General features: G+C 37.2%; 1 protein-coding gene across 9 annotated transcripts in view; it reads right to left on the bottom strand.

Moving 5' to 3' along the window:
- Nucleotides 1-25442, bottom strand: part of DST (dystonin) — a 443403-nt gene that overhangs the window by 173672 nt on the left and 244289 nt on the right. For all 9 annotated transcript variants that reach the window (XM_069487494.1, XM_069487495.1, XM_069487498.1 and 6 more), the window contains 4 exons: nucleotides 20848-21014; nucleotides 3310-3422; nucleotides 3108-3214; nucleotides 809-928 (listed from right to left, as the gene is read on the bottom strand). In XM_069487494.1, coding sequence (XP_069343595.1) covers nucleotides 809-928; nucleotides 3108-3214; nucleotides 3310-3422; nucleotides 20848-21014 — 507 coding nt within the window. The remainder of the gene's footprint in view (nucleotides 1-808; nucleotides 929-3107; nucleotides 3215-3309; nucleotides 3423-20847; nucleotides 21015-25442) is intronic.

The raw sequence follows: 25442 nt of genomic DNA on the forward strand, positions 1-25442 counted from the left end.
AATAACTCCAACAGGGCCCACCCTGGGTTACTACCGTTTTTTTTTTTTTTTTCAATTTCAGTTTGATCATGAAAACAAAGCTCACAAAGCTAGGAGTTAAGGCTTTGTAATCAATATTCACATTACTGGCTTCTAGAAATTAAAGTAGACTACTTTGCTACAACAAATCTAAATATGCAAAATGAAACAATTTATTCTTTGAGAAGTTTACATATCTACTACACCTTTTATATTTCTTTAATGTCTTTGCCTTAAAGAGCTTGACCTAAGTTTTTCAGTATTAGCAAATATTTTACCAAACCATGAATTCACTCGTACTAAAAGTCAGATATGTATTTTCAAATTCATGGTAAAATACAGTATGTACCTCTTGCTATACAAAAGAAGCCTCTGAGGCAGTTCTTAACAGGACTGAACCACAAGCATACTCCCAACCACATCACACTGTGTGCACTTCCAAGAGGACCTTCCTGCCAGCCACCCAGTGGGCTCCAAGCATTTCCCATACACCAAAAACAATGTCAGTTCTAGAGACTCTCTCAAATTAAACCTTTAAACACTGAATAAATCAAAGCTTAAGGACTACAAATTTCTCTGAGATGTTGCCGCTATTATGTTTTTCATTATCAATGTTTACCTCTATTTTCTCTGTATAACAGAGGGATGAATAAATAAAAATTTTTGTCTACTTATTAGTGGCTTGCTAAGGGCAAATTTTCTTGAACTTCTAAAATTACAAAATTTTTACAGCACTATTTAAAAGTTTACAATCAAATCAACCCTACTCAATTTCTGTAGTGACACTGACCTTTAGTTCCACAGGATTATTAGGAAATGTTCTCTCAGACATTGTGGTCACATGGTGTCTAATCCACTGGATGAGGTAGTTCACCATATTCTGGTATTCAATCCATTTGACTTCAACATCCTAGAACAATGACATGACAGAAAAGGTCCGTGTCGGTAGATAATAATGTTCTTATCTAACATGATTTAGTCGGAAGTCATTCGTGAATTTACACGTCTTGAAGCCTGACAGAGAGAACCAGCTAAATGTTTTCTTACTTTCTACCCAGCCCCAATGCCTTCCACATAAACAGCTTTAAAAACATGCTATTGACATTTGGCCACTAACAGTAGCCCAATGAGTGCCAATCCTGATCCAAAGATAGTGGCTGCCTATCAGTTGACAAGGCTTCTGAGGCTGTATCCAAGTATAGCAGAAAAAAAATCCATGGTCAATTCAGATATTTTCTAGGGCTCAAGAAAGGGAAAACAACAGCTTGTATATAAGCCAAGTTAGTTGCCATCTCTGCCAACCATTTTAGATCTAAGTCCACTGCATATCTGAAACTCAAAAGAGTTATATAATATGTAGGAAACCAGATAGGAATGAAAACTATAGGAAATATGTATGGTGGGATTATTCAAGTACTCAGTAAGTAAACTTTTTAAAAATGGAAGAAACTGGAAGGCTGCCAACTACTATGTTCAATTAAGTATTTGATGAATGCTTATTATGTTCAAAGACTGTGCTAAGTATTATAATAAAAAATAATACCTTGAGACATAATACCTATTGTCAAGAGCTACTGTCTAAATGGGGAGGCAAAAGAGATATATAAACATTTAAGCAAAATGAAAAGCAGTATTTAATTACATGTTGAAATAACTGAAACAGGTAGTATATGCTAGTCAAGATAAGAATCAAGTAAGTGTGTTTGGGCCTTGAAACAGTCACTAAAAGCTTCTTGGAAAAGGTCGTCTCTGAGCAGTTCTGCTATCATCAGTAAGTAATTGTTGGGGCGTGGGGTGGTGGAGAGAGTAGATAAAAGACAGGGGAGTCCCAAGTGAGACAGGACACAGACATGGAAATGCCCCAGCTGTCAGTAAATGGTTCATACTGGAAAATCATAGCTAAAAATGTAGGTGAGCAGAATAGTTAATATATGCAGAGTTTTGTTATATGTCAGAATATCTAGATTGGATTTAACCTTGCAACCAATATGTAGCCACTGAAAGTTTTCAAGCTAAAGACATCGGGTTTAATAAGATTAATTTGGCAATAATGTGCAGAGGTGGTGGGAAGAGGGAAAAAAAAATAGAGATGGAAAGCCGTAAGAAAGCTACCCTAGTTCCAGAGTGATAAGAGGCAGGAGTAGGGTGGAGGCAGTGAGAAGAGAAAGCAAGCGATGGCCAAAAGAAACATTCTGAAGCAAAACTCAACATTGAATCGTGAGGGGCAAGCGTGGGAACAAGTTAGTGAGAGATCCAAAGATGATAAGATCTTTAAAAGAAAGAACCCAAGGAAGAATACGGAAATAGGTCTAGCACACAGAGCTGGGATAAGAGACCAGAAAAGGGAGATCCTAATCCAAGGGAGCTAATCCAGGCTGAGCTCCTAAATCTTCAGAGTAACATGTAAAAAAAAAAGGCATCTGCACAGAGGAGAATAGAAGCCTGACTGAAGGGGATCATTCCGCAAAATACAGTGTTTCCTGTTCTCTTGCAGAAATGCATAAGCCCTTGTTAGCATGAGCACTACAAAATGCATGATTGAATTGAATAACAAACCTTTGAGAAACAGAGAACTAATAAAGAGCCCAAAGCTAAGTGTCAGAGACCTTGACCAGTTTACTAACTAGCTGTTAATCTGGCCAAATCCAATAACCTTCCTCTAGACTCCTCTTTTAAATCAGAAAAATAATATCTAGCTTACTTATTTCATGGGATCATATGAGTTAATAAACTTGAAATTCTTTCCAAAAGTGAGACATTCTATACACAGCAAACAGCAGTTGTAAAACAACAGCAAGCTAAAAATGAAAATCTCCAAATTTTAGGAGTTTACAGCTTTTATTCATAAAATGACCTATAACTCTAAATAGCCTGACAGAACAAATGTTTTAATTAGTTATATTTTAAATTTAATGGTGGAATGATGCCATGAAATACACAGAGTGTCAGTTTATTAAACAGCATATTAACGCAAATTCTTTAAAACATATTTTATATTTAAAAACTGCAAAAGTACTAATTATGAAAGGATTTGGTTAACTGGTCATTACTGAATCCACAACTTCTAGAATGGAAAAATCAATACTCACATTTGCACCAATGCCTTCACCACCTTCAGGGACTTTAGGAAATGCATCATAGAGAGATGAAACATAAGTTATTACTGATTTTTCATCAGGTGAGGAGACATCAACATCTAAAAACAGCAACATAAATTATTTTATGATGTTAATAGACTACTTTTGATCAGACTTTCACGCCTGTCCATATATAGTCAAGAAAATAACTCACCTTCAGGGTCCAGGAGTCTTATGACACCAATTTTTTCTGCTACATAAAAAGCGTGCTCTAAATTTGCAAGGTTGCTTTGAACAGCAACAGTATTCATGTCTATCAGGTCCGGCCTAGGAAAAAATTCACCATGTTAATTAAGTTTTCTCAAGTGCCAATTCAACATTGTATTTACAGGTGTACCTATTTATATAACAATGTCTGCAAATATTAATACTAAGCCTGTTTTAAAATAGAGATTTTCATCAAACATTTAATATTGCTTACTCCTCGCAGAAACTTTGGTGTGTCAAAAGCAAATATAACAAGGAAAATATAAAAATGTGAACACATGTAACTTTCAACAAAGTCTGCAAATGTCTCATAGTCAAAATATACATGAGTATCTGTCTCATTCAACTGATTTAAGCTCTACTACTCCAATAGCATCTTCCCAATCCAACCAGCACCCTCTCAATATTTCTCCCCAAACACAAAAAACTCTGTGCCCAGTTCAATGCCATGTCCATGGCATCCCTACTCTTGCATGTCCTTCCATGTCACTGCTGTCTTCTATAATCCTACTCAACCTTCCACAGAGAGATCAAGCCACACCTCCTCTGTGGGGCCTGGTTGATCTTCCCAGTCCCCATTTCTCTCTCTGTTCCCTACAGTCCTTACAGCTCCTGGCCTGTGCCACTCAATGTGGCACTTAGGATAATCTTATACTTCCTTGCCCTATTAAGTCACCGTTTTGTGTACATGAATATCTTGTTTCTCCCAACCAGTCAACTCCAAGATAGTAAGTACCATGTATTAATAAAATTTTCTATTTTATCCCTCTGCTGAGATAGTGACATATACAAAGTAGACCCTCAATAAATAACTACTGATTAATTGGTAAGTAGGCTGGTTAGTTAGTAATTTGAATCATAAATGAATGGCTAAAATAAACACTAATTTATATCTTCACAAGCACCCACGTGTGCATATATGTGCAGGCAGGCACGTACACACACACTCTGTCACTCTTTCTCACGTACCAGACGTCATTTGTGAGACTAACATGATACTCTAAACCATGGGGATACTTTGAAGCTAGCTCAATCTACGTGAGATGGGAAAAGACTCCTCAAATACTCCTTGTAGTGAAAGTGCAAAATATGGTAGTTGGAAGCGTCACTCAAGACCAGAAGCCAGTCAGGAAACTTTGATCTCAAAAACAAAGCATTAAAAGAACACAGAAACAAATGTGGAACTAGCAAAGCCTTCCAAAAAAGTGGCACTCACCCCCAAAAATCACTGAGTAAGAATCTGTTGATCACCTTACAAAAGCAGGGCTCTCTATAATCCCCCAGGCATTCTGGTTTGTTCAAAATAATTATTTGGGGAACCACAGAAAGAGTGGGAAGGTTCAGAGGCAGTGTGGGAGGAGTGAAATGCAAATTATTTTGAATACTACTTGGCAGGCTGCTTATATGAGAAACTCTTTGAAAACATACCATTAATCTTAGAAAGGTAAATGGCAATTTGTACTCTTATTGTTACAGTGACCTCCCAAGAAATCTACTTATAGTTTTATAGCATTTTGCACTGTTCATAACCTGGAAATGCAGCTACCATTACCTACATGCTCATATCCTGGGAAATTATTAGAAAATTCTTTAATGTTTTTCACGTGCTATCAATATGATCACTCAAAAGTGATCCTACATTTATTATATGAACAATAAACCCTTTGACAACAATAGAGGTAAATGACAGACCTCTAAAAATAACATTTTTAATTCACATACAAGCACATTGAAGAATCTGCCAACTTCAAGATTATTAAACAGGTAAGTATAATAGTGTAGACAAAAATGAATTTAGATTTTAGATTAAAATTCTTTCATTAAAGAAATTGCTTTGTTTCCATAAAGTTAACACATTTTGGAGGAATAAAAAGCAGGCTTTCTGCATCTGCCAAATCTCAGAACAAGAAATGGCATGTTAGTGAGAACCCTGCCATTAGCAAAGAAAGTAAACACTGACTAATCCCAGAGAGAATGAATCAAGTCATTGAAGAATCAAGTTTTTTAACTAACAGAATAAAACATAAGACTTACTTCAAAATGACATAGTCATTTTTGCACAAAAGCAGCTGTTATAATGCAATGAATTTGAATAAGTCACCTGTTCTAACATGATATTTAACACTTTAATGGCTTTTCTCCACTAAAAGACAGTACTGGATAAAGAAAATTAGTTAAGCAAAAATGGAAAAAGGGAAAACTTTAAAACCCACTAGGAACAAATAAAGCCTGTAAGTCTTCAAAATGTTATCCCTTCCCTAGCTCATCTCCTAACCGTGGTCATTTCCGTCGTTCAATCTTTCTTTCCTCTGTTTGCCTGGAGCATCCAGAAGAGGCCTGTGCTGTGTCTTCCTTACCTTCCTTCTTTCTATCTAGTCTCCCTGGGATAATATAACCTTTAACACGTCAGTAATTTTTCACATACAAAAGATATTTATTTTCATTCTAAAGGTTTCATTTCACTGTAACATATTTTTATGGAAGGTTAGCAAGAAATTTCATTTCTGTCTTGGGTATGACTAACCAAAGAGCACTAGACTATGTTGTAAGCACGTAGAAGGTAGTGGCCATGTTCCTGTATTAGATTTTAGATTAGTTGAACATTACCTATTCGAATTTCCCTATTTTATGGAAACTTTTCAAAAGCATATACTATAATCCTTCGCCCCCTAAAATAATACATACTAGTCCCTCTATGGAGAAAAGGACAATTTCTTACTTTTTTTTTTTTACCTTCTATGATAATGTAATCTTTTCTAAATGACTCAATCATCATGGATTGTAATTTTTTTAAACTTATATTTATAGCCCACCTTTTCTTTCATAAATGATTAAAAACAGCTTACAAAGAAATGAAAATCTAAGAAGATAACATAAATTTTAAATTTGAAGCATAAAACCAAGAGAAGGCCTTAAAATGAAGTTGTAAGTGCAAGCAAAAAGTATAAATCACTTATATACACACTTAGTGCCCTTAATTTGTTCCAAAAATATGGGGCAAAAGGTATCAAACACAGTGGTATCGCCAAAATACAAAATAATTTCTAGATAAAAAGAATGTTTATCTTTCATACAACACCCATCTCAAAAGAGTATCCTCCCTAGTTAAAACAGATATAATATATACCCATGTGCATATATACATAAATATGTATGTGGGCATTTATGCATATATAGGTGTGTGTATATGTATGGATATATGGATATAGTATAAGGGTATCATCACCTATACCAAGAGACTGCCAAAGACAGCTGAACATTAGAATTGTATAAGATACTTTTTGGTATAGATACCTCCAAAGTAACTTTCCAATCCTTACTCTATCGACATATTAGCTCACATGAGAATTTGATAGGATTATGTGAGAAAATCTGACTTATACAGTGTTATAAATGGCTGAGGATTAGCACAAGAGATTACCTAGGTAAGTTACCACATTATATCATGCAAACACCAATACACTCAATTACAAGCAGCATAAGACAAAGTCAAAATATTTGGAAAGCAAGTACTTAGAAGCATACTAGAGGGCACACTGATTAAAGTTGGCTAACAAAAAGGAAAGAAATGTTAGCTAAGAGAAGAGTACATTAAGACAGATACAAGATTACCAAATCCTGAACCAAAAATGTGACAACAGCTGAAAGGACAGATGTAAGAAATATCAACAGTCAAGGTTCAGATCGGGATTTTGTTTTTTAAAGTATGAAAAAAGTTAAGTGATTTAAATTCATACATTTGTTAGGTTGTGCTGGCTCTCAATCGGCACTTAAGAATTATCTAAGTAAATTTAAACAGTTAGGTTTTGGCTAAACCCCATCAGAACTCCTTTCCCATGTTTGAGAAATTTACCTTTCACGAGTCCTGGGAGAAGGAGAGGGGCAAATCCTGTTTTCCAATACAAAAACAAAAACACCGCAGGTTTTTCTTGCCTCTTTCCTTTGCTCAAGAACTGTCCACTGCGTACCTTGCCCCCATACACGACACTACCTGGCCAACTCAGATTCTCCCTGAGACTTGGTTTCACCATCATCTCTTCCAGGAAATATTTTCCTCTGTTCCCAAATGCTCTCTGCTATCTCTATGTCTAAATTTACCACATTTCATTAAAACTATACATTTGTCTGCCTCTCATGTTGGACCACGGGAAGGGCCTGTGTTTTGTCCATGTTTATAACCTCAGTATCTAGCATAATGCGTAGCACATGAACTTCTGAGGAGTGAATAAATAATAAAGAAATGAATGAGCAATAGGGGCTGGAAGGAATTAGTGATTCAAATTCTTGGAGACATTTTCCATCCTAGGTTTGGTCTTTTTCTCTTATTTTCACTAATTTCTACAGACAAAGCCACAATCTATCACCTCCAACCAAGATTTCAAATCCTTATCAAAGTCCACATGGAATAGGTACAATATCATACCTTCTTCATACTCTAAACAAGCACATACCCTTCTGAGGTTCCTAAAGGCTTTTCTCTGCTGAAAACAATTTGAAAAACAGGCATACAATGAAAACAATAAAAAGCATAAATTGTCACTTCTAGGTTTCCCCTCCCTTCTTATGCACTCCTGTGCCACCAACTTCAGCTTATGGTAAAATTGGCAATCGGGATGCCTTATAAAACAGTAACAATCACAAAACAACAACAGGGACTAATATATAGTGACACACAGTATGTGGTAGGCAATGCATTAAAGAATTTAAAGGCATTATATCTCATTTAATCCTCTCAACAACCCTAAGCAGTAGGTTGTGTTATTATCCTGAATTTGCAGATGAAAAAAAAAAAAAAAAATCAAAGCATAAGGAAGTTACATAATCTAACTAAGAACACAAATCTGGTGAGTGGCAGTCAGGATTTGAACCCGGTCTGTCTGAGTATGAAGCCTGAGTTCTTCACCACACTATCCTGGCATTATAAACCGTGAACTAACTAAAACAGTAACATCCAATATGAAGCTGAGAACTCCAAATAAAGAAAATAGAGAAGAAATCACGCTTCTGCTGTAAGAGAAAAGGATAATGATGATAATACCCACAAAGAAACACAAGAAAGCATGCGTGTGTATATATATATATGTGTGTGTGTGTATTGACATACTCAAAAAAATACGATGAAGTTCCAGATTGTTATCAAAACAGTACTCATCAATATATATTATACTATATCAATGTTTCTCATACTTGAAATGGCTTTAGGGCCCTAAGTCAAGTTAAGAACAGAAAGAAGGGCGTGGTTATCTGTATTTTAAAAAGTTTCTCCCCCTCCCCTTGGTGATTCCTATCAGGCAAGTCCAGGAACTAAACCATGTTAGAATTCCTCCTTTCTAATAATTCTTTAATTTTTTTTCCAAAATTATGAACATTTTGCATTGGCAAAAAAAAAAAAAAATACACAATACTATCAGATAATTATGTAACAATACAAAGCACATACAAACACAAAAATGCCTACTGCCATATACCCTCAGTAGGAGACAGTGAACCTTTTAACTCTTTTCAAGTGTTTATTTTTATTATTTAAAACTAGAAGAAAAGGATACATTTAGTGTTGGCAAGAGGAGTTGTTACATTTTGTGTTGGTCTAACTCTGCAGTACACTGTAAAATGACAAAGCCTGGAAGAGACCGCATTTGATCACAGAATTTCCTTTTGATCAGAATTTAAAACAAAACAAAACAAAACCATTTAAACTTTGTGATTTGAGCTACCAATCATCTGAAAGACACTGGGCAACAATTCACTTTCTCAATTCAAGAAAAAAGATATGACAGAAAGTAGAACGGTGGTTGCCAGGGGATGGGGGAGAAGGGAACAGGGAATTCACGTTTAATGGGTACAGAGTTTCAGTTACGCAAGATGAAAAGAGTTCTGGAGACAGATGGTGGTGACGGTTATACAAAATGTGGATGTACTTAACGCCACTTAACTGTACACTTAAAAATGGTTGAGATGGTAAATTTTATGTATATGTATCTTACCACAATTGATTTTTTTTTTAATTTTTAAAAGTTGATTTTTCATATATTTGAGAGAAAAGGTATATTGAAGTGGAACGAAAAAAAAAAAATCACAGAGCTGTGATTCAAGTGTCTTGTTGATTTAGTTGTAACTTGGTCTCTGTCTGGCTTTGGACACACATCCTGCAACCAGTGTCTCAGCTCCTCCCACAAGAAATGAAACTCAGAAATTACGTAAGTTAGAACAAAAATCACCTAGGGAGCATCTGGAAATGTGTGTGGGTATGGGAGGGAGGATGTTAAGGGCTGCTGCTGGCATGGGATTGGAAGAAAGAACTCAACTGATTTGCCAAAGGTCTCAAAAGAGGATTTATGGAAAGTAGCTGTGAAACTCAGCCTAAAGAGCAACGTACACAGGTTATTAAGAAGAGTCTATTGGCACAAAAATAATGTAACGAAAATGCAATCAGAGAAGATATAACTTGATGCTTTGGTATATTATTTATAAATAATTCTTCCCAGTCAACAAACTAGCAAGTTCACTCACTCATTCAGTCATTCACTCACTATTTAATATGCATCTACCACAAAAGGCAATGAGAATACAGTAATTGTGTCCATGGAGGGCTCAGAGCTCCAAAGGGAGCTCGGGAGTAAACCAGGAGAAAACCTGGTGGAAGAGCATCCAGGTGGAGGAAAAGCGTTGCACAGCCCTGTGGAGGGAGGGAGCATGACTAGAAGGAGACCAGTACACGGGTGAGGGGCCAACAGCGAGGGGAACACGGTGAGAGATAGGCTGGATGAGTGGCAAGGGACCAAGATGATGCAGCATCTCATAAACTTTTTAAAGGATTGTGAACTTCTTTCTAAGAACTATGGAAACCATTAAAATGCATTAAGGAGGATCATAAGAGATTAAATGATCCAATCTGGGGTCAGATGGAAAAGAAATTTAAAGTGGTGAAAGTACACTCAAAGGATCTGGGTAGGTGACCATGGTGGCTTGCAGAAGAATGTGGCAGCAGTGAGGAGAAATGGACAAGTCGGGAGATATTTAGAAGGCCAAATCTACAGAACTTACTTATATAACATTAGTTATAATACTCAAGGCTGTAGATGTGGACGAAAGACGATGTGGACGGAAAAGAGAAGGCACAACATGCAACCTTGCAAAACTCCAACATGTCCTGGCCTTGTGAAAGAGGCTGAGTCTGCCAAGACAACTGAGCAGGAGCAGCCCAAGAAATGGGAGAAAAACCCATGAGTATAGTGCCATAAAAGCTAAGGAAAAGAGTATTTTAAGAAGAAAAGAATGCTCAATAGAGCCAAATACTAAGAAGTAAGTGAAATGTGGCCTGGAAAAACCCCATCGGATTTAGTCACACGGAAGTCACTCGTGACGCTAGAAGAAGTGTTTTAGTGGATTACGGAACCAGAAAACAGATTAGCGTGGGTTGGGGAATAAATATGAAGTGAAAAAATGAAGATGGTGGATACAGACAACTCTTCTGAGGAGTCTGGCCTTGAAGAAAAGGAGTGATATAAGGTAGCTTGGGGAAAAAAGCATGGGGCTAACAAGAGTAGTTTTGTTTGTTGTTTTATTAAGGGGAGAGGCTTCAGGGTGCTTCAAATCCAAAGAACAAGATCTGTTGAAGGAAAAAGTTGAATATACACGAGAAAGGAGGTTTCTGAGGCAATGACTAAGAGGAGATCCAGGGCACAGCAGGAGGGGACAGGCTTTGGATAGATGGACAAAGGACTCCAGAGCTGAACAGGAGCACAGGGGTGAGGATGGATGCAAATGAGGTAGGTTTGTAACTTTGGTAGCAAAAAGAAAGATTTTCCACTTGTTGGCTTCAGTTTTCTCTATGAGCAGGAGTGGAGATCATCTGTTAACAGTGAGGAAAAGGTAGTTGGCGGAAGCTGATGTGAGGGAGAGAAGGAGTAAATAACAGGAACAGGAACAGACTGCGGGTCAGAACCATCTGAGGCTGGTGCTGATGAGTTCTAGCGAAATCAATCTACCCTGAAGTATGACTCTGCTGTGCTTCCCTGCTGGGTACACACACAGACAAGCACATGGCTGGGCTCATATGGGCTCAGTCTTCGCTGGGAAAACAGTGTATTGTATACTCAGCAGTTTGCAAGGAACTGGAAACGGATTCTGTGGAAGTTTAAAACAAACAAACAAAAACAAACCAAAAAAACCACTCCATTTACCTAAAGATCATTCTTAGAACACCCTCTATACTCCAGAACACAACCCACACACAGATGCGTAAAGCCACTTGGGCCACTTAACATCTGCTCTTCAAAAGATCACACGGTAAGAAGATGCATTCAGTATGCCTCACTTATCCTACGACACGAAAGCAGTTACCATAACAAATTCCTGAAGATGACTGTTTGGATGAAATCATGTTCAGGCTTAGCATATTCTTTCTGTTCTTACTGGTCTGAAAAGCACCTCAACTTGCACTCCTCCCCCAGGAAAAACCTGTAATATGGTCCTCCCCTCTCCCCCCGCAAATAAATACGAACACACAGAGGACCCATGCATAGTTGCATAACTGGGTGTAGGCATTCCTTTTTGCTCATATTTGGGCACAGATTACTGAAAGAAACAAAGCTAAGAACTCCAAGGTAGCAACAAGCTATGAAAGTAATCTTCCCTTATTCTCAAAACTAGATGCCTGGACAAGGTGAGTCAGCTCACGCTTGTAATCCTAGCACTTTGGGAGGCTGGGGCGGGAGGATGGCTTAAGGCCAGGAGTTCAAGACCAATCTGAGCAAGAGCCAGACCCCCATCTCTACAAAAACAACAGAAAAATTAGCCAGGTGTGGTAGTGTGCACCTGTCATCCCAGCTCAGGAGACTGAGGCAGGAGGATGGCTTGAGCCCAGGAGTTTGAGGTTGCTGTGAGCTATGATGATGTCACTGCACTCTAGCCCGGGTGACAGAGTGTGTGTTGTATAACAAAAATAAATAAATAAATAAATACACTAGATGCCTAAAAAACTAGATGTCCAAGTTTACTTTATATATTTTTCTTTTTTCCCCTACAAAGTGACTATTAATAGCAAGGCAGAGAGCAAAGAGGAGAAACACTACAATTTATAGCAAGCTTTGTTAGTACTTCAAGATTACAATCTAACAACTTCGATAACTGCAGGATACTTGATGAATTATGATTCTCACTTCACAAAGAACAATAGGCCCCATAATAGCCTCACAAACTTTAATACATACAGAGAATAATACTGATTTTGATAGAGGAGTATTCCTCCAGTGCCTATATTTTAGTGAACTGATAAAAGTTTAAGTAAACCTTAGTGACAAAGGGATAATTACTCCCTCCCCCAAAACGGGGGGCGGGGGGGGTCAACTTGTTTTTACTGTGGTAGAAAATTAAATCTTAAACTACTGCGTGTCATAGAATAAGATGCGAATGCGAAGAAACAAGTCAAAATTAAAGAATTTTGAAACAAATAGATGAGCCTATCAAAAAATAAATAAATGGCAAGACACATGCCAGCTGCTCCTGTAGTGTAAAAGAAATCTTAATATAAGAAAGAGGTAAGACTGGGAGGCCGAGTGGGCGGATCGTTTGAGTTCAGGAGTTTGAGACCAGCTTGAGCAAGAGCGAGACCCCGTCTCTACTAAAAATAGAAATTAGCTGGACAACTAAAAATACATATTAAAAAAATCAGCCGGGCATGGTGGCACATGCCTGTAGTCCCAGCTACTCGGGAGGCTGAGGCAGGAGGATTGCTTGAGCCCAGGAGTTTGAGGTTGCTGTGAGCTATGATGACTCCACGGCACTCCAGTCCTGGAAACACAACAGAGTGATATTCTCTCTCAAAAAAAAAAAAAAAGAAAGAAAGAAAGAGGTAAGAGAGTGCTGACAGGAAACAGGATAAAAGAAGGACAAGTTAGGTTTCAAAGCAAGGAAGTCTCCATCAAAGCCCATCTTCTCTTGAGCTCTACAGTCAGTGCTCTACTGTTAGCGGATCAGCAACAGTGTACTAGGGAGGAAGGGAAACTAATGTTTATTATGTACTTCCTAAGTCTCTGGCACAGTGATAGGCACTCTGTCATATGCTGTCTCAAGATAGCCCCCCTGCTGATATTGTAACTTTTTCAGTGATCACATCACTCTGAAATTTGCCAACTTACTTAGTCATTTTTTCCCCCAACACATGCATGTTTAGACTAACAGCTTGCACATCAAACAAAGGGAAACATGGGCCTGCAACTTCCGCTCTGGCACATCTATAAAAGCTGAAAATAAATCATTTTATGTGTAAAAGGGCAAAGTAAAAGAAGGAAGAATGGGCCAAGCACAGTGACTCACGCCTGTAATCCTAGCACTTTGGGAGGCCGAGGTGGGAGGATTGCTTGAGCCAGGAGTTTGAGACCAGCCTGAGCAAGAGCGATACCCTGTCTCCACAAAAAATAGAAAAATTAGCTGGGTGTAGTGGCACGTGACTGTAGTCCCAGCTACTCAGGTGGCTAAAGTAGGAGGATAGTTTGAGGGAGTTTGAGGTTGCTGTGAGCTATGATCATGCCACTGTTCTCATGCCCGGGCAACACAGAGAGACCCTGTCTCCAAAGAACAAAAGTAAATGAAATTAAATTTAAAAAGAAAGAAGAATAGAAAAAGAATGAGGTTGAGATCTGCTAAAATGCAATTAACAATCTAGGAAATGTTTCTTTCTCAATGGCATCATGGAGGGAAAACAGTGCATAAGGGCTATGTATCAGTATAACCCTTTCTGGCAGACAATTCAGAAATACGTCTTAAACTTTTAAAGGTAATACCTTTTGATCCAGCAGTTCTACTTCTACGACCTTATCCTATAGACACATTCACACATCTGCACAAAGACACATACGAAGTTTTAATAGCAAAAAACAATATAATGTCCATCAATAAGATACTATAAATAAATTATGTTACATTCATACAATGGAATACTATGTGGCATTTTAAAACATCACAGATACAAGAAAAAGTAGGACTTTGGCAAGGAGTGCCTACTGTAGAAACTGCTACCAGGTTCACCAGGCTTCCATGGAGAGGACGGCCAATGAGCCATCTTCCTATTATGGCTGTGTCACTTTTTCCGTTTTCTGGCTCAAAAATGAAAGTAGGAGAATGTGGGCTATATCTGACTTCATATCTAGAAAGATCTACTTTACATAGTAATGGGAGGTTTAGTATTACAGAGAATTTCTATAAATTGATCTGAGCAAGAGGGCCACAAACATGGAAAGAAAGAAATACATGCAGGTGTTTCTTTAAATATTTACATGCCAAATTACATCTAAAAATGTACAGACACAATAAAAATGGTCACTGGATGTGGGCACTGACTCCTACACCTCACTTGGACACAGATGCATTACATTATGAGCAGTGTACGTTAGCTTTTCAAGGATTTTAAAATGTAGTAATAGTTAGAAGTTACCCACTTCTGCTCTCAGACTTCAACCATTTTGAGTTCACTTGATAAGCACATAAACAATTCGATTTTGCCTCACAAACTGAAATACCAGTCTGCATACACACATACACATACACACATACACACACACACACACTCTCTCTCTCATACTTCTGGATTCTGCAGCTTGAAGGCTAAGGGACAAGAACCACCTAGTCAACATTAATCCAACTTCCTATGGAAACATTTCAAACCCTGAAGGGCCTCCTCCCAGTAGGAAACCAGTCCAGTCCAGTTTAGCTTCTACGGTGTGACTGAATCCTAGCATGTGACTGAGTCACCAGCCTCCAGGTCACACAAACAAGATGACTCTGACCACAACTTTACAGTCTAATCTTCCCAATTATAGCATCTTTAAACATGTAATATAGTGAAATATGATGGCCCCATTTTATTCTAATTCAAAATGCAAAGAAGGAACAAAATAATTGCTACCCAACTACATACTCAGACAAGTGAAAAGTTCCTGGCTGCTTAATTAGAAAACATTTAAGTAGTATGCTCCTGCATGCAACCTATTCGCAGAAGCTTGACTCTCATTCAGCTAATATATTTAAAACATGCCTAGGAAAAGAATGCCAGGAGCCTTAAAAGGAGATTTAAATAAATGAATGGGATAAATTAAAAACAAGAATAGGACAAGCAGAAACTAGTAAACAGAAATAATCTTTCTGCAAAACACACACCTCCCTAGCATTTCAGTCTTGACATACTTAGTGTCTTTCCATATCTCCACCTTAGATTTGCACAGCCCTCCTGCACATTTTGCACTGTTCTTTCTGGCCTGCAGGCACATATTCATGTTCATGCCTGCTCAAGCAGACATGTCTTCACATTGAGCAATGCTGGGTGCTGCTGTTTTGGAACTTGGCTATCGTCAGTGTTCTAGGGCAGATACCCACTTGGAGAGACTGACAGAAGTCAGACAAGTCATGGGCTGAACTTCAAGCTGAAAGTCAGAGCTTTATCACTCTCAGAAAGAAACAAGTCAAATTTACAGTGATTCCTGAGCACACCCATAAATAAGGGCATAGTTGAACTCCCTGCCCATAACATCTACCCCTGAAGAACATGCAGTACTGTCAAAAATTTCATTCTTCCCTATTGACCTAACTCTTAGTGATATATTAATCCACTAGTGTATAGAACATACTGCTGGGCTCCCTTGCCGATTGGCTCTTGGTTAATTCTACTTCATCCTCTCTTGCTTTTGAGCTACTTACTCATCAAATGTTTTTGTGACACCCTTTTGATCTAAGTTCATCAAATCCCGTATTCTTTGTTATTCTTTTGAATGAAAATTAAGGGTAGGTTAGGGGAAACAGTGAGGCTTATTTAGCTAAGATCCCTTACCAGTTGTGGTTTTCAGTAAAAAGATTTTATGCTGCTTTAAAGAAAACTGAAACTATACAAACAAAACAAGCAGAAACAAGCACAGATATGTGGTATATCTGAACTCCTTCTACTGAAGACTGAACATAACAAACAGAAGTTCCTAGAAGGAATTAGGAACAGAATTTTCTAACACAGACTTAATGGAAAAACATAATGTATTTTAACAATGACCTGTTTAAACAGAAGATGTAGAACTATCCCTTGTAATCTTCACCACTAAACCATACGACTTTATCATTCTTATTACCCATGACATAATCCAGGCTCTTCATCCTCTTTAGGATAATATGACATACTAAAACTACAGAACAGTTCATCTGCGATTTTGTTCTTACTCATTCTAAGTGACTTAATGTTCTTTTATCTACAATATTCCTTCCTTTCTTATGAGTTGCTGCTGATGCTGTTTTCATAGATGGCTAACTCTAAGTTTAGCAACTAATTTTGTCCCTAATTAATTTTTTGCAAGGGGCAAAGACTTCAGCTGGCAGATATATATGGCACTATTCATTTAGTCATTTCTGAAATTCATCCCATGTATCTTCGCTGAACATTGTTAGTCTTCAAGACTGCACTACCACAACTGTTCTGGTCAACAGTCCCATTTCTGAAATCTAGTTTTTGCCTAAAGGAAATTATATAAGAGTTACAGAGAAGTATATAAAGATGAGAATCCAGAACATTTACCTCCATTATTTTAAAAGTGTGTGATGTCTAACGTATGAGTCACCCTTTGAGCCTCAGTTTCTTTATTGACAAAAATGGAGTCACAATCTATTTCACAGGATTGTGGTAATTTTAAAAGCTAACACATGTTAAAACACAGGACAGAAACTGCTACATGATCAATATTCTACATATATTTCTTGGGTACCTATTTTGTGACAGTTACTTTCTTTTACCCTTATGGATCATTTTTATTCTATAAATGATCCTTATAAATGTCTCTTCATTTGTATTTCATATAATAGTTCTTTTAAGAAACATGAAAATTAGAAAATTAAGTTTTCTATGGAAAATTTTAGGATACAGAATTTTTAGTAAAAAAAAAAAAATACTGCTTACTGAGGTTAACATTCTTTTTATTTTGAAAAGTCATAGTCTATGTGGGAACACTTATAAAGATGTGCTCCAGTGGTCCCCAACCTTTTTGGCACCAGTGACTGGTTTCATGGCGGGGGCGGGGGGGGGGAGGGTGCGTAGGCAGAGCTCAGGCGGTGATGCGAGCGATGGGGAGCGGCTCTAAACACAGATAAAGTTTCACTGGCCCACCTGCCGCTCACCTCCTGCTGTACAGCCCCAGTTCCAAAGTTTCACGGAAAACAATTTTTACACAGACTGGGGGTTGCGGGGGCAGCAGAGTTCTGTGGCCCGGTCCATGGACCAAGGGTTGGGGAACCACAATCCAAAATAATGTATTTGATTAATAACTTTTAACAATACAATTTACACTAACAGAAAATATGAAGGATGCTGTTCCTGTTTCAGGTCAATATTTATAAATCTTTAGAAGATATTATGCATAAAAAAATCTTACCAAATCACTTATTACAAATAATACTGACTTACTTTTAAATGAAAACTGTGATATGTTTTCCTTCTGATCTCCAGAGAAATATTTCCTATGCTATACAGAGTGTGCAAACCTGCTGTATAAGGGTAGCCACAACCCTCTTTCCATCCATTGCAGCAATCAATCATGAGGTTCTAGCCTGTTAAGCCCTCACTCCCTCTTAGAATTCTTCTCAACAAAGTATTTCATGTGATTAGAATTTGTATTTGAGTAGAAACCAAACTCATTATGCCACCTCAGATAATTTTTATTATCGAAGCCAAATAAAATCCATATAGAAATAAAACTTTCTATCTAAATAAATACAAAAATAAATCCCAGTTAAATGGATATGTTTCTACGGCAAATCCAAATTATATCACAAAATTTATGGGAATAATAATCAAGTAAAAACAACTGTTAAATAAGGCGCTACTCTCTAAATGTGATTATTACTGTCCAATACCCAAAAATATGCTCACGGTGATAATTCAATTGTTTATAACTTTGTCTCTTTCGTCTTTAGAGCAAATCAAGGCACTCCCCAGTTAGAAACACCCTGCAGTTCAACCCTCTTCATTTAATTCTTACACATGCTAGAGGCAGAAAAGTACTCAACTGTATTTTTAAATAAAGAAAGGCCTAAGAACTTTAATTAAAAATACAGTTTAACAGATGAAAGGTTTCTTCTAGTGAAAGAAACCACAGTAATATTTTATGAGGCACAGAATAACTTCACAGAACTTCAGCAACAAAGAAATCTTGTAAGCATTTAAACCTGATAGGTGGTATTTTTACTGTGAATTCTAAAAAAGGAAAACAAAGCAAACTAGGAAAACCAGAGTTAAAGCTAAACGGTTTTCTGAAAAGATTTCTGCCAAAAGAAAAGTTCAAAACAAATAACATTCACTAGGTTCAAATTCTCACCTAAAGCAATAAGAGCCAGATAACATCAAACTCTCCTAGGAAATTTTAGGATCTTTGACACACAGTGAATTATTTAAGTACTTGGGAGAAAAATGCACAGCATATATACACCAATTTGTATTTGTAACCTTTCGTGAGTATCAAAGAGACAATACTCAAAGACTGTTGTTTTTAAAAGTAGATTATTTCAGAAGAATAGCTGGCTAGCTGCTTCTAAATGTTTTACTTCTGCCTAAAAACTTCAAAGAAGAGAACACAGCACACTCTCAAAGATGCATCATGACATAATTTCTTTAGGTATCACAATCGAAATATTTTAATTCAAAAGCCACAAAGATTTTATTATCTCAAGTACAGACATGTCCAGCCAAACAGCCTTCCTATGGCCTCATGTTTTAAGTCACCTGGGAAGTGCAGTGTGACCATGGCCATGTCTGTAACCATTAAACCTTCTTGGCACTGTTAAGAAGATCCGGTACTTTCCTTTAAACAAGTGTAGGCAAGTTGATCTTGGTTTTTCTTTTAAATTCAGCAACCTACACCACTTCTATTTAAATGTTGTTCCATAAAGTAAGAAGAATATTCCAGAGTGTAAAAATAGGGGCTATTGGGTGTGGATACATGGGGGATTCATTACAGTTTTGTAGATGTTGAAATTTCCAAAATAAAAAAAGAGAAAGAAAAGGAGAGAGACAAGAGGAATGAAAGGATGGAATAAGGGAAAGGAGAGGGAGAAAGGGAGAATGAGATGTGAAGCCACAAAGAGCAGGGTTTGAACCTTAGCTCTGTAACTTATTAGCAGTGTGACCTTGGTAAACCTAAGGTTTCTTCATCTGCAAAATTGAGATAATAACAGTTCCTGCTTTATGGGCTTGCCAGGAGATTTGAAGGAGATTATAGATAGATAGATTGATCAATCACTTAACAGAATGCCTCACATGTGGAAAACTATCAAACCATTAACTATTCTATATAATTATTGTTATTATAATCAAGTAAGTTTGTTAGTTTAACAAGTTTATAGTTTAGGCTTATTCTATTTAGGAATATATTCAGTTCTTCAACAATACGACACAATCTTTGTAAAACTAAGAAAAATAACTGAGAGCAAGAAGTACATAGTTTTCAATAAATATTTTCTGGGGCTTTAGCTTCTTATAAGGCAATAGGAACATGGACTCAAGGACTAGCCTGTCCTTTGAATTCCAAGTCTGCCACTTGCTGGTTGCATGACTTCAAGCAAGTATTTACTCAGTGTTGGCTCAGTTTCTGTCTGTCAACTGGGGATGACAATAGAGACATTGTGAAGATTAAATGAATTAGTATATGTAAACTGCTTAGAACGGTGCCTGGCGCTTAGTAAGTGCTATTTAAGTGTTAACATGAATTTCATTGTTAATTCTCACTAGGAGACTCTTTACCACCTCTAAATTGGCCAATGTTAAGCCCAACTACTCACTAGAGTACGAGACTAGGAGATATGATTTGGAAATTTGTGAGCTGTAAATCTGAACTAAAACTTTACCTTCCTACTCAGAAATACCTTAGAGACACAATCCTGGTCATCTACCTGCAGATGCTACATATCCAAGTCTATCTGCTAAGTTACTGGCAAAATCCAAAGATATTACAGCTATGTTTGTGTGTGTGTGTGCACTAAAGTATTTTTGGAGACAGAGTCTTGCTCTTTTGCCCTGGCTAGAGTGCCATGGCGTCAGCCTAGCTCACAGCAACCTCAAACTCCTGGGCTTATGCAATCCTTCTAACTCAGCCTCCAGAGTAGCTGAGACTACAGGCACGTGCCACCATGCCCGGCTAATTTTTCCTATCTATTTTTAGTTGTCCAGATAATTTCTTTCTATTTTTAGTAGAGATGGGGTCTCGCTCTTACTCAGGCTGGTCTCAAACTCCTGACCTCGTGAGATCCTCCTGCCTCAGCCTCTCAGAGTGCTAGGATTACAGGTGTGAGCCACCGCACCCGGCCAGACTATGATGTTTTCATTTTAATTTGTCTGTATTTTCCAATTTTCTGCCATGTAAATATATTGTTTCTATAACAATAAAAGGTTATTTTAAAATTTAGAAATGAAAGCAACATATCCCATACTTGTAAAAAGAAAACAACTCCACAAATTCCATACCTGTATTTATGAATGATGGCATTAAATAGTTTTCCATCTCTCCAGCAGGTAGTGAAATTTTCACATCGAATTCCAGCATAACCCTCTGTTGCCTGCTGTGTCCACAGTAGCAATCTCTCCTTTGCAGACATATCCTCTGACTCTCCAGTAACATGGATATCAGATATCTAAACATAATAGAAAGTTTTAAACACTTAGGAAGGAAAGAAGCTAACTCAGATTAAGAACCTACTATGTACAAAGCACTTTACAAGTGCTATTTTATTTAATCCTCATAACTCTCATTTATAAGCTAAATAAATTTCCCCATTTTACATATAAGAAAACCGAGTTTCAAAGAGATTAACAACAGATTTTAAAAGTCAGATTTTATTCATTTGTGTCCAATATAAAAGTATCTAATCCATTTTTACTACCCCAAGGCTTCACAGCGTTGAAAATTCTACAGTCTTCTTTGCTAATCAGATCTGCTAAACAACTTAAGCAAATGATTTTCCCAGTTGATCAGAAGTAAAACCTATAAATTAGTCTATACTATTGCCTGTAGAGCAGAATTTGATCCAGCAGGTATTCTGTGTAAAGAACAAAGAAATAGTACTCTCTCCTGTTAACTATATTATATAACCATTTGGCTGAAAAGTCCCTAATTCTCATGAGTCCTTGCTCAGCTTACTCAACATGAAACCTTTATCAACTGATTTTTCCCCCACACTTTATCTGTTTCCGTGAAGTTTTCTAAATGTCTCTTCCAATGAACAATAATAAAACAAGTCACCAGTTTGCCTGATTTATATTTTCCCCAAGAGTGCCTCCTTGATAAGGGTCCCACTTAATCTGCTGATAATTATATTAAGGCACAAAGTGACTTGAACAAGGGTCACACAGTAATTCCAAGCCGGGATTAATACCAGCAACAACTGTTCCTTCAATCAGTGCAGGACGCAAAGCCAAGGGATCAAGAAGCGAGGCCACAAGCCAGGATCAGGATGAGCAAGTAAAAGAGATGGGAAGTAAGACACAGGAGGAACAAATCATTCCATAACAGGAAAAAAAAAAATCACTAGAGTCATGAGAGAGGCTGCTAGACCTGGCCGCTAGTCCCGTAGCTTTGGATAATTCATTTCATGTCTGTGAGTCAACTTTCTCAACTGCAAAATGGGGAGGAGGTGGGAGGCAGAAGCAGATAATGTTTAAGGCCTTTTTCAGCCTAAGTCTTTACTAAGAGACTATAAATACGACACACAAATCAGAGGTCAAGATAGGCAGAGTCAGGCAACTGAACACGGAGAATAAAAAAACCCTAGAGTGAAGAAAATCTTTTCTATGTGGCAGCGCCAGGCTCAGACAGGAAGCCCTTTATTCCTCCCAGCTGCCACAGGGCCAGGGGCACAGCCAACCGAGGACCCGGGGCAGGAATGCAGCGGCAGTTGAAGCCCTCGCCAGGCCTGGCAGCCCCTCACAACACCACTTATTGGAGACGATGGCGGGGGCCTCACACACTCTTTCTCCAGTGTTCAGCAGAGGCAGCCATGCTCCAGGCCCTTCCCTCCCAGCCAGTCTGAGCCACTCTCCTTGACCAATGGCCAGCATTTGAAAGTGGAGCAAAGTGTCTCAATTTTAATCATCCTTCCTAGGAATCTGTGCTAATCTCTGTAGCATGGAAAAGAACTGTGTGAATGAACACACTCTATAGTACATATAGGAGGATTTTTTTTTTTATGTTGAAAAAAAAAAAGAGTGTAAAATTCACCAGTATTTTTCCACCCAACTTTCAATGATATGCTGGTTTAAAACTATGCCAGACTGCCTTTCTGGCACATCTCATGCGTTTAAATTCCATCTCCACCATTCACATGCTCAAGTTACTTAAATGCTTTAAAACCCATCATTCATTTGTAAAATAATGATAAGAATAATTATTATGCTGTGTTCCGAGAATTCAGCAACATCAGCACCGTGTAATGCCTGGCACGTAGTAAATGCATGCTCAATATAGGTTAGCTATTCTATTGTTGTGGTTACTGTTATTCTTTTTGACAAAGGGAGAAGCAAAAACTTGACTTTTTATTCTTCCATTCTCTTCCTGTAAAGAAGAGTAATAGAATATGTTTTTTTTTTTTTTTTTTTTCCAATTTGGTGCCTCAAACTAATCGAAATCTATGAACACAAGGGTTCAGAGAAACTAATCTAGGAAACTGTGAATGAAAAAGTTAAGCCTCTAGGTAAAATTTCCCAACAGGTCCCTGTAAGCCTATACAAATTATAAAATCAACTGCTTTGGGGAATGCTTACAATGCAGGAACTACATGGGTGGTGTTTATAGCAATATACAGAAAAAGCAGATAGCTGGGGAGAAGGGGGACTGTTTTTTGCTGATTCAAGGACATTCCATGTCAGTCTAGTTACAAAAGTAATTACCTATTAACTACAGTAGTCAGTAAATTTCAACTTTAAGGTACCAGTTTAGTAGGTTCAAGCGCTACACAGCATTTTTACCAGAGAAAGGATGTTAGAGGAGTTTAGAGGTCACAAAATGGTCCATATATCAACAAAGAGAAAACAATATTCTTATTACATAAGTTTCCAATAGATGATTTTCAGATCATTACACACACACACGATTTCAGACTGTTTTACGTACACATACTACATCAGACTTTTCATGATACTGTGCACCCAAAACTAAAAAGAAAAATAAATAAAATGCTAAAAATTGTAAGTCTGCAGTTGCCATTCATAATCCCTGATTTGAAGTTTGTGTATTCAGCGAAACAGCCTGAATCCTCCATCAATGACAGGTTAATGATGGTTCCACATTCAGGTCAGATTCTAGGAACCTCCCTTCAAAACCTGGAGGCAATACAGTGATGATTAGAGATGGTTTCAATTCATGCTGCCTGGATTTAAATCTCAACGTCAACAGCTAATGAAATGAATGACCCAGACTAGTCACATAATCTCTCTAAAATTCATTTTCTTCATCTTTAAAATTTAAATAACAAACCATCTAAAAAAGAAATCAAGGAAGAAATCTCATTTATAATAGCTACCAAAAAAAAATATTTAGTAATACATGTAAATAAGGAGGTAAAAGACCTTTACACTAAAAACTAAAATATTGATGAAAGAAATTAAAGACAACACGAATAAATGGAAAGATACCCCATGTGCATGAACTGAAAGAATGAATATTGTTAAAATGTCCATACTAGTCAAAACAATCTACAGATTCAATGTAACTCCCACTAAATTTCTCTCATTTTTTACAGAAATAGAAAAAGCAATCTTAAAATTCATAAGGAACCACAAAAGACCCAAAGCAAGCTTAAACAAAAAGAGAAAGCCTGGAGGCATCAAACTACCTGACTTCAAATTATACTACAAAACTATAGTAATGAAAGCAGCATGGTAATGGCATAAAAACAGACACATAGTTAAACAGAACAATAGAGAGGCCCGAACAAAATCTACACATTTCTGGTCAATTGATTTTGGACAAAAGTGCCAATGAAGAAAGGGCAGTCTCTTCAATAAATGCTGTAGGGAAATCTGGATGTCCATATGCAGAAGAACAAAGATCCCCATCTCACACCATATTAAAAAAATCAACTCAAAGTGAATTAAAGACTTAAAATTAAGACACAAAATTGAAAAACTACTAGAAGACATCATAGAAAAGCTTCTTGATGGTGGTCTGGGCAATGATTTTTTGTATATGACCCTAAAATCACAGGTAACAAAAGCAAAGATAGACAAACGAAATTACATCAAACTAAAAACCTTCTACACAGCCAAGGAAACAATCAACAGAGTGAAGAGACAACCTATAGAACAGGACAAAATGTTTGCACATCATTCATCTGATATTGAGTTAACATCCAAAATACATAAAGAACTCAAATAACTCAATAATAAGAAAGCAAATAACCCAGTTAAGAAATTGGCAAAGGATCTAAATAGACATTTTCAAAATAGGACATTCAAATGGCCAACAAGTATGAGAAAAAAATGCTCAACACCACTAAACATCAGAGAAATGCAAATTAAAACCACACTGTGATATCATCTCATATCTATTAGAATGGCTATTTTCAAAACGAGGAAAGATAAGTGTTGATGAGGATGTGGAGAAAAGGGAACCCTGGCACATTGTTAGTGGGAATGTAAATTAGTACAACCATTATGGAAAACAATATGGAGGTGCTCCCCAAATTAAAAACAGAACTATCATATGATCCAGCAACCCCACTACTGGGTATGTATCCAAAGGGAATGAAATCAGTATGTCAAAGAGATATCTGCACTCCCATGTTTATTGCAGGGTTATTCACTATAGCTATGATATGGAATCAACCTAGGTGTTCATCAACAGAAGAATGGATAAAGAAAATTTGATATATATACAGAATAGAATATTATTCAGCCTTAAAAAAAGAAGGAAATCCTGTCATTTGTGACAGTATGGATGATCCTGGAAGACATTAAGTGAAATCAATCAGGCACAGAGAGACAAATATTGATTGATCTTACTTATATGTGAAATTTAAAAAAGTTGAACTCATAGAAGTGGGAGAGGAGAATGGTGATTACCAGGG

This window comes from Eulemur rufifrons, chromosome 15 (assembly GCF_041146395.1).
Source record: "Eulemur rufifrons isolate Redbay chromosome 15, OSU_ERuf_1, whole genome shotgun sequence".
Taxonomy (NCBI): Eukaryota; Metazoa; Chordata; class Mammalia; order Primates; family Lemuridae; genus Eulemur; species Eulemur rufifrons.